The sequence below is a fragment of the Cimex lectularius genome, unplaced genomic scaffold (genome assembly GCF_000648675.2).
Source record: "Cimex lectularius strain Harlan isolate CLEC.00 unplaced genomic scaffold, Clec_2.1 scaffold128, whole genome shotgun sequence".
In the NCBI taxonomy this organism is placed as follows: Eukaryota; Metazoa; Arthropoda; class Insecta; order Hemiptera; family Cimicidae; genus Cimex; species Cimex lectularius.
This window is the reverse complement of record NW_019392876.1, coordinates 167366-187445: the sequence shown is the minus strand read 5'-3', so window position 1 is coordinate 187445 and position 20080 is coordinate 167366. Positions and strand designations below refer to the sequence as shown.

The 20080-nt window shown below is 33.4% G+C and overlaps 1 protein-coding gene across 1 annotated transcript; it reads left to right on the top strand.

The window, feature by feature from the left end:
• The first annotated feature begins 1277 nt into the window (after positions 1–1277).
• On the top strand, positions 1278–18446 carry LOC106669482 (dehydrogenase/reductase SDR family member 11-like). Its single transcript, XM_024228970.1, has 6 exons — positions 1278–1480; positions 7637–7808; positions 11109–11238; positions 12876–13008; positions 15764–15910; positions 18253–18446. Exons 1-6 carry the CDS (start codon positions 1349–1351, stop codon positions 18292–18294), a joined length of 756 nt encoding a protein of 251 aa, XP_024084738.1. The 5' UTR covers positions 1278–1348; the 3' UTR covers positions 18295–18446.
• Positions 18447–20080: the final 1634 nt, after the last annotated feature.

Genomic DNA, 20080 nt, shown 5'->3' with positions numbered 1-20080 from the left:
GTGTTGTACTCGATATTCCATCTTATTATCGAAGGTTTTCTCTTTTCTTTGTAGCCCTTCGTCAATAAGTAAATCATGTTAATAAATAAAATATTAGAGTTTTAATTTATTTGTGTTTCAATTTTACTATTGTCTCAACTTTTTAAGATGGAGTACCACCAAATGTATTGTAATATTTGTCCGTAGATTTTTGTTTTGTATGGTAAATTCAACGAAAATTTCAGGCACGTTTAAACTACGTTAATCTGATCCTTTGTATTATTTAAAACTACACCACTTGTTTTATTACGGATCCGTACTATCAAAACAAAAAATCGATTATTACAGAGAGATAACTCTAATCTCATTTACTCCCATTTTCTATGTATGGAATATATTGTCGTATCTGTAATTAATTTATAAACATTGCACGTTTAATTACAATTTTTTGGGCGTAGATTCTATAAATAACAGTGGATTATAAAATTTTGTTTGTGTTCCTCTTGTAATAAAGTTGAATTCTGGTCCAAACCCGTTGAATTCTATCATGGAATAAACATAATATTTTTTTATATACAACTCAAAACTCGTGATTATTTATTTTTTGTGGTGCATACAATGGTATACAATGGTATTTCTATTACATGGTAAGGTATACAAGGTACATTACATTCTACAATAAGTTCTCTATTCATTTATATCAAAAGTAAGTACACTATTTTCTGTCATATTTATGTTCAATGACATTACACTACAGAAGATGTATGTATATTTCTGACATTGTTATATTAATTAAATGTATGCAGATTTTATGTGGTATACTCGTGCATTATACACGTTTCTTGGGTACTTTAAGCAATTTACTTTTATTTATCAAATATAAAAAATAATTGCGTTATTTATTTGAATGCCTTAATTCACTGTGATTTTGTTATTTCAGTTAGTGTATTTTGGTTTTTATATTACTAATTGTATTTATTTAGTAAAATGCTAAATTTTTTGTGGTTCATTCATTTTCAATCAACAAATATTTATTCTTCTTATTTAATTTGGTAAGACGTCGTTGCCTGTTCAATTAACCCTTTTATTGAGGGAGTAAATCGAATTTTAGGATTATATTGTTTAAACTAAAAGTTACAATCAATTGCAAATAACAAGTATTGCAACATTTTCTGTAAGAAGTGAAAACTACTTTAAAAAACTAGGACTGGCTAGGTTAAGATGGACGACCCTGATAGTTTGACAAAAAAACAACACATATTTAAGTGATAAAAGGTGTTATCCAAAGTGCTCAAAGTAGAAGGGGTAGAGGCTTCAAGGGACAAAGGCGACAGGATCGTTTCAGTGGTCGATTAGTTCTGTCGCAGACATGTTTCGCTGTGTCGGAAAATTGGCCGTCGTGACCGGAGCCAGCTCAGGGATCGGGGCTGCCATCGTGCAAAACCTTGCAAAACAGGGAGTCAACGTCGTCGGAATCGCCCGGAGAGAGAGCAAAGTAAAGGTAAATAAAATCCAAATTGACGTACTGTATGGTATATCATATAATAACACTGCCATGTTGAACAGAAAAATTATTTTCTAAGATGATCTGTGAACGTGAAAAAATTATGAAGAAGTAATCTACTTCCATCAAATTCGAATATTAAATTCAATTTTTTGGATCAAAGTCATATAATGCAAAACGGGACTTTTAGAAATATTAGAATAGAGCATATTTTATTATAGAATTAATTGGTTTCAACAATATCAACTCCTCCTCTTATTTATGTAAATAACTATCGTATATCGCTAACATCATTACATGCCCACATGATAAAAAAAAAAAATCTGTACCACTTTTTTCCCTTTTCTACATTAATGAATAAACTAAGCCAGGGCTTCCCAATATATTTAATCAGCGGACCCCTTTCAAAAATTAAAATCCAGGGCCGACATCTGTCATTCAAGTATTTAAAATATAAATTAGCATTAGCCAGCCCAGTCATGATTAGGTGATCGAGGGGGGAAATTACATTGGAATGACATACTTAACTTACAATTCGGGAACACAAAAATCAAACTGAACAGAACGGAATCGATAGGTAGGTAAAACTCGAGCAAAATTCAAAAGTAATAATTTCAAGTATAATGATTACTGAATTAATGGGAAGAGTAAGATGGTTATAGCCTTCATAAGTTCGATGGTTGGGTTTAATCTGATAGCTGGAGGACGGATGTCGTGCTCAGTATCTAGACAATGCTTCAGTATTTATTTCTGGTGGCTGTATAGATAGAAAATCCGGATTAGGTAATTTGTTGGCATGTAGTAGACACAATTGGCAAATAGAAGAAGAACAAGTTTTGCTTCTTCAGCGAACGGTAGAAATTTTTGTTTTCCAGAAGGAGCCAAAAAGAACATCATTAGCATGAAAAGTGGTGATACTCATCCCTTGAACAGAAAGACCCATCCCATTTATTTTCATGAAAATATCAATATCAAATGGAATATCAATTCCATTTCCTGCCATTGAAAAGTTGGCAAATGTGACAATGTGGTCCATCATCAGAGACGTAATTCCTGTAATCGTGAAAGTGCTTTCACACGAGACAGCCATCTCATTTCTGCAAGGAGGAGCTGGAAATGATGAAGGATTCCCATATCGTCGCATATTATTGTGAAAACTCTTGACTTGAAGGAACTTACGCTCTTTAGATACCCGCTTCCACTGACTGTTTGACCTATTCGGAGACTTGCAGAATTCAGTATGATGGATCCTGCTGAGGTGCTTCATCTGAAGGCTGTTCTTCATTTCGCTTGTCGTCAGTAATATCCTCAACGCAATGTTGTCATTCCGCCGCGTCAGTTCCAATTCGGCGCTTTCTTGGCTGTGTAGGTGGGGTACGAGCCCCTCGGGTCTTGGTGACCCAACCTACAATACATAATATATATTGGCTGTGTAGGTGACTTACTATATTTATATTTTTTTTTTGTAATCAGATGAAAGTTTAAAATTTGGGAGAAAAAAAAAACAAGAACATTTAAGTAGGATTTGTTGCGGTCTCATATATTTGTATTTTTTTAACAGTTTCTCTCCTTTAACTATGCATTTTTCATCTCAACTGGGATCGTTTCTAAAATATTTACTGTATGTTTTAACTGTAATATTCTGTTTTCTTGTAAAAAAATTATTTTCATTTTTTTAAATTTACAGTGCATTACAATTATCTTCAATTTGGTAACAAGTAACAGTGAGTTTATAAATTGAATCGTCTTTTTACGAGAAGGGTTGGAAAGAATTCTTCGGGTTGAGGGTTTGAGACGATTGTGGTGGATATGAAATTGATGATAAAAACAGTGGATTGCATTTTGGACTAAAGGAATATTTACATCTGTATGCCTAGTTTTGTTGGGCACATAAAAGGGAGCATCAAGGATTTTTCTTAGAATTATGGATTTGGTTCTTTGCATGCGGAGGATATTGGAATGTTCGGAATTTTATCATAACTTTTAAATTAATATTTTCTTTCTATTCAAATCCCGATTTTGCCATTATGTACTTTTTATGATGGGTGAGATGGTTTCTTATACTATAATTTTCGAAAAAGGTTTTACCAATCCAACACAACATACCATCTGATAACTAATTAAATGAAGTAGTTTTTATACAATTGGTCCAACTCTAGGAAGTTTAAATTCTTCACTATCTTCCAAAGTTAAATTTTAAAGTTTCTGCTAGCAAAACTGTTATCGGATAATTTAACTTGGTTTAAAACTGAACTCTATTTTGATGAAAAATGCATAGGAAACATCATTTTTGTGTAATAGTGTGATGATTAGTGACCGTTAATCGATAATTATTTAGAAATCGTGAGATGCGGTCTGGTATGATGTAGGTTTCAGAAAAACATTTTCTTTATCGTGCCAACGTTTCGATCTTCATTGAGATCATCTTCAAGGCTCAAAGTGATTGTGTAATTGTGCCATTCTTGCGTGTCGTGTTGAGAGTGCACAATTACACAGAAGACAAACACTTTGAGCCCTGAAGATGATCCTCTTTAAAGATCGAAACTTTGGCACGATAAAGAAAATGTTTTTCTGAAACCTACATCACACCAGACCGCATCTCACGATTTCTGAATAATTTGTGTAATAGGTTTTTATAAAAATAAAATGTACCTTTTCGCCGGATTAGGTTAGAAAACGCATTTCTGCGGCATTCAACGCCATTATTATGACCGAATATTATTCTACGTCACAGCGAGGCTCCCTGTATATCTTGATAAGAATTGTTTACACGAAAATTGACCAAATTTCCACGCAGCTTAGGAATTCATCTCTGAAATGAACTGACCTGTTTCAAATATTTGTTTTGGACAACTTGGACAATCATAGTGCTTTCACGTGCATTTCACCAAAGGCACCATACCCTTTAATTATGTTTTTTCAAGAATAATAATTGATTTTTTTTGTATTATATAATTTGAGCCAGAATTTTTTTTTCAAGTAATGAGTATTTTCTATGAAAAACGACAGATTATTACAGAAAAGTTGATATTGAAAGACAAAGTTAGCATCTAATTGCAACCCAAAATACCGGATTATTTGAATATTTTCATAAGTTAGGTTAAGGTAATTAAGTTTACAAAATATATCATATATTTCGCATCCTGTTAGTAAATAAAATAGTCGTAAGTTTGGTTTAATTTTACACTTTTTAAAATATTTGTTGCTTTTAGTTATGGCTAAGAATAGATAAGCTCTATTGTCAACTCTGAAAGAGGACATAAAAAAGCTCAATACAATGTTTAAGCTGTATAATAGTGGTATTTGAATGAATTTTATCCTCAGCGAGATTTCCTTTTAATTCCTTTTAAAATTTACACTTAATCCTCTTTATACAAATCTCAGAAGTCATCGAATCACGCTTTTATATTCCAGAGAAGGTCAACGTATAATAGGAAATGATATGCAAAATCTATTGAAGGTTGGATAAACATAAATTAGTCGTTACTTACATTATAAAAGCAATGCAGGCTATTGTAAAATACTTGACAGAGAAAACTTGCCATTGGCATGGACTTTAGCAACGTCTTAAGCAATATCAGGATTTCTGTACTGTCCATAAATTATGACGAGGTATACCCTTGCCGTAACTTCTTTAATCATATTTTGTAAAGTTTATAACATATTTTGAAAAGAATTATATTATTATTATTATATTAGGAACATTATTTATTATAAATTGAAATTGACAAAAAATAATTTTCAAATGGGCAGAAGAAAAAAGCCTTTTTTCTATTTTCTATTGCAATTTTTATACCGTTCTAAAATTGTTTCTAAATTATAACAGCATGGATATAAAGTACTTTCTTTAACCCCATCAAAAAATATATAAACATTTACAAATACGAAAAATTAAAGCTACCATATAAATTAGAAGTACAAGAAAAAGGAAGAAAATAATTAAAATTTTAATAATTACAAAAAATGAATAGGTAATAGACGTGAAGTTTTTTCGGAGGATCTACGGAAGAGGTCAACACAGAGAAAAACTTCCTTTCGGTTTTCGCCGAGCTTTCGACAGTATTTATACTGTCATCTTCAGACTACTGTCATGTCATGTTTAGGTGCTGAGCACCAAAAAACGTAATGTACTTCTGTGCCCACGACACCATGTCTTTTTATTTTCCCATTAAAGTTTAAGTAAGATTTGTATTTTAAAAAAATTCAATTTTTGTGCAATTGTTTTTTCATGTTTTTAATTGTTGTTTTTATATGATAATAAAACAGACCCTGAAGATGACAGTAGAAAAACTGTCGAAAGTTCGGCGAAAACCGAAAGGAAGTTTTTCTTTGTGTTGACCTCTTCCGTAGATCCTCCGAAAAAACTTCATGTTTCCAGCAGGTCGATAACCCAGCTCATAGGTAATAGACGGTTTTGAAAATTTTATTAGATTGAGTTAGAATAAGAAAATATTAGGTGCCCCTTTATGCAGAGACAGGTTGCTCGATGTGTCCCACATAATAGAATCGTGTCATGCCTTGGCTCCATACAGAGAGCGTGTAGGCATGCCGCCGGATTTAAGAATGGTTCTCGAATATGGTAGCGAGTTTCAGGATCCCCTGTTCCGCTTATTAGAGGAATTAGGAATTTTTCATTGTATTTAGTCGTCAAGATATGTGTTTTGTGTTTCTGTGTTTTGTATGGTGAGTGTATTTATGAGAGTGAATGGGGAGGGGCTGATGGTGGAGTAGCATCCCCATCGCCCCTCGTGATGTGTACAAGACTTGGGTCGATGGCGGAATATTTATAAAAGTACCCCGTCGACCCCAATTGGATTGGTTTGTTATTGTGTGCAGGTTGATGAAGGAATAGTCAGTTCTCCATCCACCAAACAGAATGAATGCAATGTATATAGTTGTGAATGTATTTATTTGTGTTAATGCGTATTGAATGTGTGTTGCAATATTTCGCATGCGCTCGGGGCTGAAATGACCAAGCTGTCGGATGCCCCTGTCAAAAAAAAAGTTTCGAACAATGATTGTGCGTTGATATTAAATCATGCATTACAATATTGTATCAATTAAAATAACACAATAAGTTACTAAATCTAAAAATCTTTGTGCTTTCACTTCGGAATTAATCGTTACACATCTCCATTAATATGCAAAACTGATAGCCGCCAGTGTTTGGGAAATGCAATTTGCCACGATCAATTGCCAGTACCCAAACATCCCGTGTTAAAATGCAAGTTTTACATTTGATTTGATAGAACCAGCCAAAGATTTGATATATACCTCTAAAACAAACAAAAATGTGGCCGATTAATAGAAATGATAAATGATGGAGTGAGTGTGGTGTTCAATACTTTTTAAAAGGATTACTCACGGTAAGTTATTTTGCAACGATCCGGATTTCGAGCCTTTTAGCTCATCATCAGGTTGAAGGACTTCTACAACCTGATGATGAGCTAAAAGGCTCGAAATCCGGATCGTTGCAAAACAACTTACTGTGAGTAGGAACTATCCTTTTAAAAAGTATTAAAATGTGGCCGTTTTCATTTTGAAGGCAATGATTAATCAATCGTCTTGACACTTGGAAAGAAATTGTCTCCAGTGTCGATCGAAATGTTTTTTTCCAGATGTATGTAGTAACAAATAAAATAGGGCCGTCGTTATCACATAAAACACAATTATTCACGATAATCTGATTAATTACTCTGATCTTCCTGATTGAGCGATAAACGAAACCATTTATTACTTCACCCGGAGTAGTACATTTTTGCTTGAAATCGTGGCAACTGAAGATGTGTGGTTTAATTTTAAGTCTCATGAATATATTAAACTTTACACATTTTTCTGAGAAATTTCTTCATGAAACTTTTTTAGGGAGGATAATTTACTATTATACCCGATAAAAACAAAATTCGTTTGTACTATTTGGTATAATTATTTCCTACGAATATCGTCATGTATTCTATTGTAAGTTAGTTTTAAAAAAAAAGATTAATGTATTGATTTTTATTGTTTTTGACGAAAAAATGCTAATATGTAAAAACCACACAAAATTTATTGCAAACCTCTCTGATGGGACATTTGGTTAGGATGTATGGAATAAATTTGTATATATGTTAAACAATATTTTGTTATAAATTTTTATGAAACTTTGTGTTTTAGGAATTGGCGGAGAGACTTTTAAATGAGAAGGGAAAGGTTTACCCCTACAAGGCCGACATTACAGATGAGTCGGAAGTGGTCCAGGCGTTCCAGTGGATCGAAACCAATTTAAAACAGCCGGTCAAAATCTTGGTTAACAACGCCGGCCTTTCCATTTTACGGGACACAAAAGGTACTCACTTGTAAAAAGTTGGACGATGGAATTTTTTCCTTTTTCCAATAGTCCTTTGCAATGCCGGACTACTTTTGAATGACAAAAAATCTGAGAAATTGCTTGCAAAAACCTTACTGGTAGCTTTATTTTTGAACAAACAAATTATTGTTGGTTGTTTAGAATATGCTGATATGATATTTTTTACATTCCATTTTATGTTTTATTTGAATTGAATATAGTTAAAAGTTAACCATACAAAGAAGAAAAAGATAAAAGTAATAAGTACAAAGCTCATATGGCTGACAATTAATTTTAATGGGTGAGCCCGGATATTAATAAAACATACGATTATTAATAGTCATATATTAACACCTTATATAAAAAAACATAAAGGGAATATCTAACAAAGTCAAATTATTTGGTTGTTACTCATCACTATCGTATGCTTATCATCCATCGGTAGTTTTTTTCTTAAATAAATGCTGCGATCTTATTGGTCATTGTCAACCTTGAGTCTGTATAAGTCAACTGTGCAGACCGGCCCCATCAGAGTGAAGCCCCAGCAAACACCGGCGTAATGGCAGCCCCAGGTTTGGAAAGATCGGAAACCGACGGATTTATCGCAACTGATGCTTTTAATCTTAACATTGTGTGAAGGCTTTATCAAGAAGGGGTCGGTGTTTAGTCAACATCGACACCACCTCCAAGCTCGCTGGAGATTCCTTGATCTCAGAGCCCAAGACTGACGAGAATGCGACGGGTGTCGCCAGAAGTCAACCGCGCCACAACGCCAACACGGGTACCAGCAGAGGAAACATGAGTTGAGGGGATGGGAGATTAACTTTCATCTATTAGTTGGATGTCTGTTAAGAAGTTAAAAGTTTTGTTTATTGATGTTGAGTTGTTGTTTAGTATGGATTGGAGGTCTTTGGAGATTTGGTGGAGGGTTCTTGTAAAGGTGTATAAAGGATAATTTATTACGATGTAGGATATTGTGATAGTAGATTTACAGAGTGGACATATAGATTTAGGGGTTCTTTCAAGGAAAAAATGATGGGTGAGTCGAGAGTGGGCAATTCGAAGCCGGGTTAGGAGGGTTTCTTCTTTTCGGGAAGGTCTGGAAGAGGATTCCCCTGTCTTTACATTTTTCTTTATTGCGAGCAGCTTGTTTCCTGTGCAGGCACCCCATTCACACTTCCATGCCTCCCAGACGAGCCGCCTACAGTGACAGCAGAGGTCACTGAAGGGTACCTTTCTGTGAGGAGTACCATCGATGGTTGCCTCTCTCGCCATTCCGTCCGACTTCTCATTTTCAGTTATTCTAGCGTGTCCTGGAATCCATTTGAATAGTACTTCTGCTCCTATGTCTAGATATTGCTTTAACTTTGCAAGAGTACTATAGATGTCTGAGTTTAAGGAGAATATGTTTTTTAGTGTCGTGAGTGCTGAGAGTCAGGTCAGATAATTTGGGTGGTAAGGGACACATAAATGATGTTAATTGCTTTGAGTATAGCTAGGAGTTCAGCAGTAAAGCTAGAGCAATGGTGATGCAGGCGGAAACGATATACTTGTGACCCACAGACAACAGCAGATCCACTTCCATCCTCAGACCTGGAACCGTCAGTGAAAACAAAAACTTCTTCTGAATGTGCAGATTTGAACCTTAGAAATTCATTTTTAAATATACACAGTGGGGTTCGTTCCTTATTGAAAGATGAGGCTTTGTGGCAATTAGATGGAGTGGGCGGTCCACGATGGGATGTGGGATGTATGCAATTTTTGAACGTGAGGGAATTCAGTATTGTAATCTCTTAGGATGTGGATTCTTAGAGGGAAGAAAACACGTGGGATATGCCAGTCAGGAAAGTTTGGAAGAGGGCATCCATTTGTACGCTGGGAAGGTTTGTCAAACAAGTTGCGGCGTTTTGTTTGAGTTTGTCTGTCGGCACCCTTACAACTGAAGATGGCAAAATTTCCCACAGCCCACAGTAGGATATATTATGACGAAAAACTAACCCCTTATAATTTAATAATACATATTTTAGTCGCTATAGATCATTTTGATTTGACAGTCTCTTCAGTGATGATCTGTCAGACGCGTTTCTTCATTTTGGCTTATTTAATTGTATGGGTATCTAAAATCAGAAATAAATAATTATTTATGATAAAATCAGAGAATGGATTATAAAAATGTTAAATTTCATTGTGTACGAAAACGCCTGGGTCGGTGGGTGTTATTCTGTACGTGTTTTATTATTGTACTAATTTATATTTATTTTCTGTTAGAATGAAAGCACATAACCATATAAACCATCAACAGTAATAAAACTGTCTACGTTTTCACAATACGTAGATAAATGGGATTGCTTTGCAAAACAAAACGTAATTTAAGATTAATATACATACCAATTTGTGTAATTTTTTCTTCAAAACTATTTGAAATTTACAAACATAAACCCGGCTTCATTGTGCCATGTATGTTAATAAATTCGTATTAAAACGTTGTCTTTAAAAAGTTTGTTTTACAATTAAAAACACAAGGGGAGGACATTTTTACATTGATAGGGTCACAATAAAAAAAAAATATTTCTTAAATATTTATGATACGTATACGATTATTATTTTTTTTGTAGAAATCGATAATATGTAAAATCAATAATATGTAATTATTACGAATACAACTATCAAAGGAGCTCCTAAGTCGAAAAATATTAGCCTTTCATAGCCTTGCATCCTTGTGTTCTTGTGTGTCTTTGTGTGTGTATGAGAGAGAGAGAGAGAGAGAGAAAGAGAGAGAGAGAGAGAGAGAGAGAGAGAGTGAGAGAGAGAGGGGGAGAGAAAAAAGAGAGAGAGAGAGAGAGGGGGAGAGAAAAAAAAAGAGAGAGAGAGTGAGTGAGAGTGAGAGAGAGAGAGAGAGAGAGGGAGAGAGAGTGAGTGAGAGGAAGAGAGAGTGGATGTGTATGCATATATACAAAAAATGATATTTTATTTTCTATCCATGTGCACCACATAACATTTACTTCAATACCCTTTGCTTTTATAAAACACTCGAAAAAGTCAACTTATTTATTTTGTACTTATGTTTTGTATTTCAAAAAAATACTTGTAGTGCAATCAAATTTTTATGGAATTTAAATTCCGCCACAAAACTTTTCATGCATTTGGAAACATTTCAAAACAATGATACTTCGACAAATTTACGAACAGTAATATAAATTTATTAACTTTTTATCGATAAAATAATTTAAATTTTAATCACGGCAGTGATTAATAAATCAATATTTGTGTTTATAAAAAGGAATGTGTTTCGTTTCCCAGAGGGCAACACGGACGAGTGGAAAAAGATGTTCGATTTGAATGTGATCGCAGCTGGGACTTGTGTTAGAGAGACGCTAAAATCATTGAAAAACCATAATACAGATGATGGACATATCGTAAATATTTGCAGGTAAATTTATAACTATACAATTTTGGTTTTGATATTTTATTGTTTCATGCCATTTGCTTGCTTGCATGAGTAAATAATATGGATATTGATTATTTAGAAATCGTGAGATGCGGTCTGGTGTGATGTAGGTTTCATAAAAACATTTTCTTTATCGTGCCAACGTTTCGATATTTATTGAGATCATCTTCAGGGCCTGGGATTTACAAAAATTGTTTACATTTAACAAATACATGTAGGATGTGGAAAAAAGTGAACTTATACAATGACAAAATTATTTTTTTATATTCCAAGTATTTCTACTCACACAAAGTTTTTTGAAAATGTCTTTCTATACAGACCTCCTTCCCCACCCCTTCGTATATAAACATAAAACAGCAATATCCCACTGGCACTCTCAACACGACACACAAGAATGGCACAATTACCCAGAAAACAAACACTTTGAGGGAGTAGAAATACTTTGATTGAATATAAAACAATAATTTTTTGCATTGTACAAATTCACTTTTTTCCACATCCTACATGTATTTGATAAATTTAAACAATGTTTGTAAATCCCAGGCCCTGACGATGATCTCAATAAAGATTGAAACGTTGGCTCAATAATGAAAATATTTTTCTGAATAATTATCAACTAACGATCACTAATAACCACACAAAAATATGGTTATTATTATTAAGAGTCGAATTGATACAATTGTCAGACTTTGCCGAATTTATCTGTTTAATATTTTATCAATGTAGGAAAAAGCCATCAAAAGAGAATTAATTTCAGGTTATTTTTTATTTTATTTTTTTTTTATTTATTTATTTTTTTTTCCCCCGGGGCTTCCGACATCTAGGTCATTTCAGCCCCCACTAAGTCTATATTCTATACACGTTCATACAAATAAATACATTTATACACTTAAATACATCCATACAGTACACTCATTCCGTTTGATCGGCGGAGTACTTGATATTCCTCCACCGACCTACACTTAAACTAAACTAGATTGGGGTCGATGGGGTACTTTTATAAATATTCCGCCATCGACCCCGAACACACACTCACCCGCTTTCATCGTTCGAGGGGCGATGATGACGTTATATTCACCCTCACCCCTCGCCATTCACGCTAATAAATACATGCACACAGACAAAACATATAGACACATAACACATAAGACATACTATATACAATAAAAAACCCCAATTTCCCCTAAAAAGCGGAACAGGGGACTCTGAAACTCGCTACCATGCTCGAGGACTCTTCTTAAATCCGGCGGCATGCCTACACGCTCTCTGTATGGAGCCAAGGCATGACACGCCTCTATTATGTGGGACACATCGAGCAACCTTTCTCTGCATAAAGGGCACCTGCGCGGGCTTTGGCCCAATTTCAGGTTATTATAAAGAGAAATGTTATCCAAAAGTGAATATATTAATGGTGAGTTAAGGGAATTTTTTATTTTAAAAGAAAAAGCTTAAACATGAAAAAGCCATACAAGGATCAACTAACTGGGCTTATCCGAGTATTTTTCGGAATGTTTTCTATTGAATACAATTAATAAAAATGCTTAATAATTGGCCTCGTGCTTAATTTAAACTGTCAATAACGGACATAAAACCCTGCCAAAATAGTGCTTTTATTTCAGCATTGTAGGCCACAGGACCCTGGCAGATTTTCCCGGTTTCTACGTCTACTCGGCGACGAAACACGCACAGAAGGTGATATCCGAGGGGCTGCGTCAGGAATTAATTAGAGCTAAGAGCAAGACGAGAGTGTCGGTAAGAAATTCTTCTTCACTTTATTTCCCTCCCCCACAGCAAAAAAGAGTATAAAAAATTTTGGATACGGCACAACAAAATGGGCTTCTGGATGAGGATCTCAGTCCCCCGAGGCCAGTTTACTTCGTACCTTTCATCGTCGGAATTATTTATTGAATAGAAGGATCACTGTGCTGACCCTTTCAACCAAACCTGGCACATTATGGTAATAACATGATGGTACTTCCAGAGAGCTTGATCAAATAGCATATTCCGTTCCATTTTTAAAATTGAATATTTTGATTAAACTCGTATTTCTAAACACTTGTCTTACATTTAACTTTTATCGGGTTGTCCGGAAAATAATGCAGGATTTTAAGTTTTCATTAAAAAAAATCTATATAAAATATTCTGTTTACGTTTACAGGATTACTNTGGGAAATTATTTTGATTAAAGAACATTGCTTTAAAGTAACTAGTTTCTTTTTTTTTGTTTAATACCAAAATCCTGCATTATTTTCCGGACAACCCAATATTTATTTTTAACAGAAGTTGCACTTTAACCTGCAAAAGACATCACAACGTTTAAGAATGCATAAACAATAAAACAAATATAAAAAAAAAAAATAAATAATAAAAACCTGGAATCTACTTTATGTAATTTTCATATCTCCATTCGTTAATTAACTTTAATTTACGTTCGCATGTAATGCTTAACATGTTTACATAGTTACTAGTATTTTTATTATCTACGGCTGCTATCATTACCAGAGATAATTCATCAAAATTTTCGCTTTTACCAAATATTTCAGGTAAATTCGATTAGCCACTCATTTATATGTTAAAGAAACATTTCCAAGTAATATGTGTTTAAGTATTAAACTTAAATAATAAAGTAGCTGTTTGAGCTTGGACATTAAGGATTGCTTTTTTTTTTTTTTTTAAATAACTATAATCGTGAAAAGCATTATTTGTTTTTTTTTTTAATTTTTCTATATTGTAAACCTAATGGAATAAATAAATAGTTAACCTATATGTAAAAAACTTCTTTTAAAAATGTTGTAAAATAGGTTTAGAAAATGAATTTACAAATAGAATCAATCTTGATTCTCACTAACAATAAGAATGTCAGACAAAAAATATATTCTTCATCAGGATTAATTAAGAAGCATTCATTTTAATTTAAAAATGGTAATAACATAATAAACGGGTAATATTTAGCTCGTTCAAGTACAATTTGCGTTTCATTTCGAACGAGACGAAATTCTGACTGAAGACGAATTTCGTGCTTTTCGAAGTTATTGTTGACCCATTTACGTTTTCGTAGTCATTTGACCAAGTTACTTCTTTCAATCAATTAATTATTATTTCTACTTGAGATAAAAGGTCAATCCGGCCGAAGGTCGTGAGTTCGAATCCCGCTCGTGACACTGACTTTTTATTATCTCAACCAAGACCTTAGAAAGAATAATCAATTGATTGAAAGAAGTAACCTGGTCAATCGACTACGAAAAATGATTTAATATTTAAAAAGTAAAAGAAGTATCACTTCACGAAACAGCTTCCCGAGGCCACTTCATAAATCGCTCAGAATCCAATACGATTACACGACATTTGAAAATGGCAAAAAGAGGAAAAATTCGAACAGTTGTAGGTTGAGATGGAGAGTTGGTGTCCGAGAGGATCGAAGTCACGATAGCACAAGTGGTAGAGTAGAGGCGTATTTAGCCGAAGGTCGTGGGTTCGAATCCCACTCGTGATGCTTACTTTTATATCTCGACCACAAGACCTTAGAAAGAATAGTTATTGCTAACTTCACTAGTTTTCGTAGTCCGCTTGACCAATTAATATCATTCAATTAATTATGGTTTTTAGTTGAGATAAAAAGTCAGTGTCATGAGCGAGATTCGAACCCACGACCTTCGGCTAGATACGCCTCTTCTGTACTACGTGAGCTATCGTGACTTCGATCGTGATTTTTTTATTTCAACTAAAAACCTTAATTAATTAAAAGATATTAATTGGTCAGGCGGACCCCGAAAACTAATGAATTTAATAAGTTAAAATGAATTATACCTTCACTAAAGCTCTCCGTGGCCATTTCATTTGTCGCCGAGAATCAAATAGATTACACGACATATGAAAAATAGCAAAAAGGAGGGAAAATTCAAAAGGTGCGGTTGAGATGGGAAGTTAGTGTCCGAGTGGATCCAGGTAACGATAGCTCAAGTGGTAGAGTAGCGGCGTATCTAGCCGAAGGTCGTGGGTTCGTATCCCGCTCATGACACTGACTTTTTTATCGTAATTTTTCCAATTTGATACAATTGAAAATTTGGCGTTGTTTCAGAAGTGGGGTTTCGATTTCAAACTACAGTAATATTTTACCGTGGCAATATTAAGAAGTGAAGTAAACAATCACATTAATCAATTATGTCATAGCACCCTGGTCTATTCAAAGATTAAGACCGTTAATCATTTTCCTAAAATTTCCATTAGAATTTTTTCCCTTGACCTCGAAACTCTTTTAATCCTGGGTTGTAAATGACCTGTGGAAAAACCATCGGCCTACTTCTGAAACAGGTTAATCTGAAATGAAAGCCGAAAGTAATCCCATTTCCTACGAATACTCTCAATGATAAATCTATACCTTGGAGGCCTCGTTTAGTTCGCCTCGTTTGCCTAATTAGATGGCTTCTATTTCCTTTAACATTTTTATAAAATAATTATTATTACGATCTAAAAGGATTTGAGTTTTATTTTTATTATTGTCTTACAGAGCTTGAGCCCCGGTTACGTGCAAAGTGAACTTTTTGCATCGGCCCCTGAAGACAACATGCAAACATTAGCTGAATCACCTCACCTTAAACCGGAGGACATTGCAGACGCAGTATCCTTCATTATAAACGCCCCAGAACACGTTAGGGTAAGAATTATTTAATGTCTAGTAGTAAGTAGTAATATTTACAATGTTTTAATGAGAAATTGGATTTCTTCGGTGATTGAAAAGTGTTGAAGCCGTAATGAAAAACTCACAGACAGCTCATTCAATCCACTTTTATTTTCTAATAATGACTATAAAACATACATCGATTAAACACATAGTCAAACACCAATTAATTTACATACATGTTTAAAGCAAAGTGACTAGAGCAAAGAACGAATTGCAGACATTCTCTGAACTTTATCTCTTAGCATGGCTTATAGCCAGAAAAGAATTGTTTTCTTACGTAATATAAATAAATACTTAACTTTTCATTTTTCTTCCTAGTTTCCTGTGTCCATTAGTTTTTATTAATGAACTTTTTGTTCTTAATATATACCTTTTTATAAGTTTTGTTAAATTTACTGCTTAATGATTTATACATGTTCAAATTTGCACACACATGTACATACATAGATCTTGCAGTCATCGGCAATTCCAGCTTTTGCAATTTATAATAAATTATCGGCAGGCCTCCAGAATCACTCATGGCTGGTGTTGGCAGTTCGGGGTCAGACCTCGGTTTTATCGGTCCAGCATCCCAAGTGGGGCTCCAGAGGCTATCAATATCTAGGATATTTCAGCCCTCAATGCAATCAGTTTCTAAAACCAAACCCATTTACACTCTTACTTACTCTTAAGTATATTTTGGAGGTCATGAGATGCGTTCTGGAATGACGCTGTTTTTAGAAAAAAATTTTCTTTATCGTACCAACGTTTCGATCTTTATTGAGATCATCTGCAGGGCGTGAAGATGTGCCATTCCGATTAAAAATGACACATCTACACGAAAAACAAACACTATGAGCCCTGAAGATGATCTCAATAAAGATCGAAACGTTGGCACGATAAAGGAAATGTTTTTAGAAACCCTACGTCACATCTCGCGACCTCAAAATAATCATTAATTAACGATCACTAAATCCCACACATCTCTACGTAAGTAATTGTTTCTTATTGACATACCATTCACCCATCGGCTATCAATTATATTAGTAATATAATAAGTCCAAAGGGTAAAAGGGGAATATTGAGAAATACACAATCCTGGGTAGAAAAAATGAGTTTATGAAAAAAATGTATCTATTTATTTGTACAAATTACCTTTCCTTCCTTCTTATGAACTTTACTATATGTTTGTGTACCTATCTATCTTTCAGTTTCTGCCAATTTAGTCCTTTTTAATTCTTATGTGCTTTTTTATGTGTGTTGTCATTCTATGTAGCTATTTTTTCCAATTTATCTTCATTCCTTTTTTATTATACTTGTTCCAACGTATGTACTTCGTTTAATACTTTTCCGTTTATTTAGATGTACCAATTTTTTTCTTTCCTCTTTATGTACTTATACATATATTTTTCTGTCTATCAAGATTTACCAATTTATCTTCCTTCTTTTTCATCTATTTCTATAAATCTACCTTCTTTTCATATACAAGGTGTCCTTTTTAGATGGGCCGGCCAAATTTGTCTTGTCCAGTGAGGCTATCAAAAAAACAAAAACTATGATTTTAATATCTTTCAGTCTAGTTTCAAATTTTTACATTTTTTTGGAGAAAAATTATACAGTGTACCAACAGGCCCACATCAACTTCAAAATTTCAAATACCACCCTATATATCCTGACCCATCATTTTAAAGGACATTTTACCTTAAAAACAATGGTGCTATCTGTTTTCCCACCTTCATTTCCTCGCACAGTCAATAAATTTAAGCAATAATTTATTAATTACTGAAACGTGTCTATTTATCTTGATAAAAGTTAGAGGTGTGTTCTTTTTGGTAAAGAAACCCTTATTCCATTGCCCTTTATTCCTTCATGATCCATTATCGAGTTAATTTTTGTTTGTTTACGTCGTGAAAAAGTTGAGATACCTGAAACTTCATTATATATAATTTCATTAACTTTTAACGTCATCAGTACTGCCTAACTTTTATGAATGTTTTACGGACGATTTTTTATCATCTTCAACAGATGAAAGCTCAAAATTTGACCTAATATTCTTATATCCTTTACTGTTTATAGTGAAGGTGTGTAATTCATGTTATTTGGTTTTTTTTTAAAGAAAACAATAGAAACTTTAAAAAAGTTTGATAAGATTGTCAGAGAAAACAGTACTCTTTTAGCATTAATTTTTGGATCACAATTAAAATATAATAATTATAATTAGAAAAGATTTAAGAAATTGTTCTTAATTTTTTATCAACGGTTTTGTTTCAATATTGGTAAAAATACTTTTTTAAAGGTTTTAAAAAATTTAATTTTTAATTGTTTTATGTTTTCAGGTTCACGAATTGACAATCCAGTCTGCCGAGGAGTTATTCTAAGTGAAATAAGCACTTCCATAAAATTATATTCGTAACCATATATGTATCTTTTACCATATAAATCTTGCTTAAAAAACCCAACCAATTTTGTTTAAATCACAAATCTTTGTAATTTAATTATTTGTAATAAATGAACAAATCTTTTACCAAAACATTTTTGAGTTGATTATAACCTTCTAACTAATTTTAATTATAATCAGTTAATTTTTTTAATAATTATCAATTTACTACTGAAAATATGTAAATATGAAACATGTCTTAACGATTTTTTATCGAATGAGAGACTTGAGCTGATCAGACACATACAATATTCGGACAATTGAAATAAAATGAGATTTCATTTAATTTGTTGAGTCTGAAAAGCCGTGATGTAAAACGCAAAAATATGACATCTCTTTATTTTTTTATAATTTTTACACTCAATTGATTTCTTTTGCTAATAATAATTACTAAACTTTAATTATTACCAATTAAAATTCCTTCAAAATTGTACCAACCGAACCCACAACCGCCCAGAGTTCAAAATGGGAATCTGACCAAAAACTACTGAGTCACCGTGTCACGTTTTCGGCTAATTTAAAATTTAAGGCGATGCAGTTTACCCTCAATTGAATTTTTAAAAAATTAATTTGAAGTACTAATAATAATAAATGATCATTAAATTTGAACATACGTACTTTCACATCTTAGTGATTATTTATCAGCTACAGTATGTATTTTAGTAACAGAAACAAATATTAAAAGGTGCTTTTTTATATTTACAATTTGTATAATGTTAAATCGCATGATTAGCTAGAATAAAATAAATCATAAGGTCCGGGACAAAAAGATAGCCCACCCGATATTTTTTCTCTTAATCAATTTTAACCATTGATATATTTTTTAAATTAATTTTTTATTGATATAATTTTTTTAATTTATTTTGAACCGATTTTCTACATTAAGAACTGAAAAAAACTTTGTAAGAATTAATGAATGATACTTGATTTAGACAAAAAGATAGCACACTTGTTGTTTATTTACAAACAAAACCAAATCCCTCTGAGTAAACAAGGCTAATTCAGTTCAGTTTCTGCATTGATGTATATTAGTACGATGGGACGAGCAAAACCATTAACACCAGCTGAAAAAAATATCCTTCAGCGAATGAAAAATCGAGGATTTTGTATTTCCAGTATTTCAAAAAATACCGTTAAGAGTAGGAAAGTAATTTTTAATTTTTCGAAGTCTCCAGAAATCTATGGGAGATCTCCTTGAAGACTACCGGCCTTAACAACACGGCAAAAACGGGCAATTTTAAGGGTTGCATTCAACTCAATTTTAACAGCCCGTCAAATTGCTGCGAGAGCTGGTGTAGCGACGAATGTGAAAAAGTCCAAAGGATCATTCGTGTAGCTCCTCACATCAAAAGAATGAAAATGAAAGGCATTCCACCTCTAAGCACGGCGCATAAAGAGAGAAGAAAGGAGTTTTCCTGTGAACATGTGCAATGGATAGACGAATGGAAGGATGTCCTGTTCCCCGATGAAAAAAAAATTCAATCTCGACGGTCCCGATGGCTGGGCTCACTATTACCATGACCTACGAAAAGAAGAGAAAGTGTTTTCCAAGAGGCAAATGGGAGGAGGCAGCGCCATGATATGAGGTGGTATTGGCTACGATCACAAAACTGATATTGTGTTTATTTCTGGTCTGAATGAACAGCCAACAATATGTTAATTTGTTAGAAAACCAATTAAAAAAATATTTTGAACTTGTGCCTAAAGAGAACTTAATTTTTCAGCAA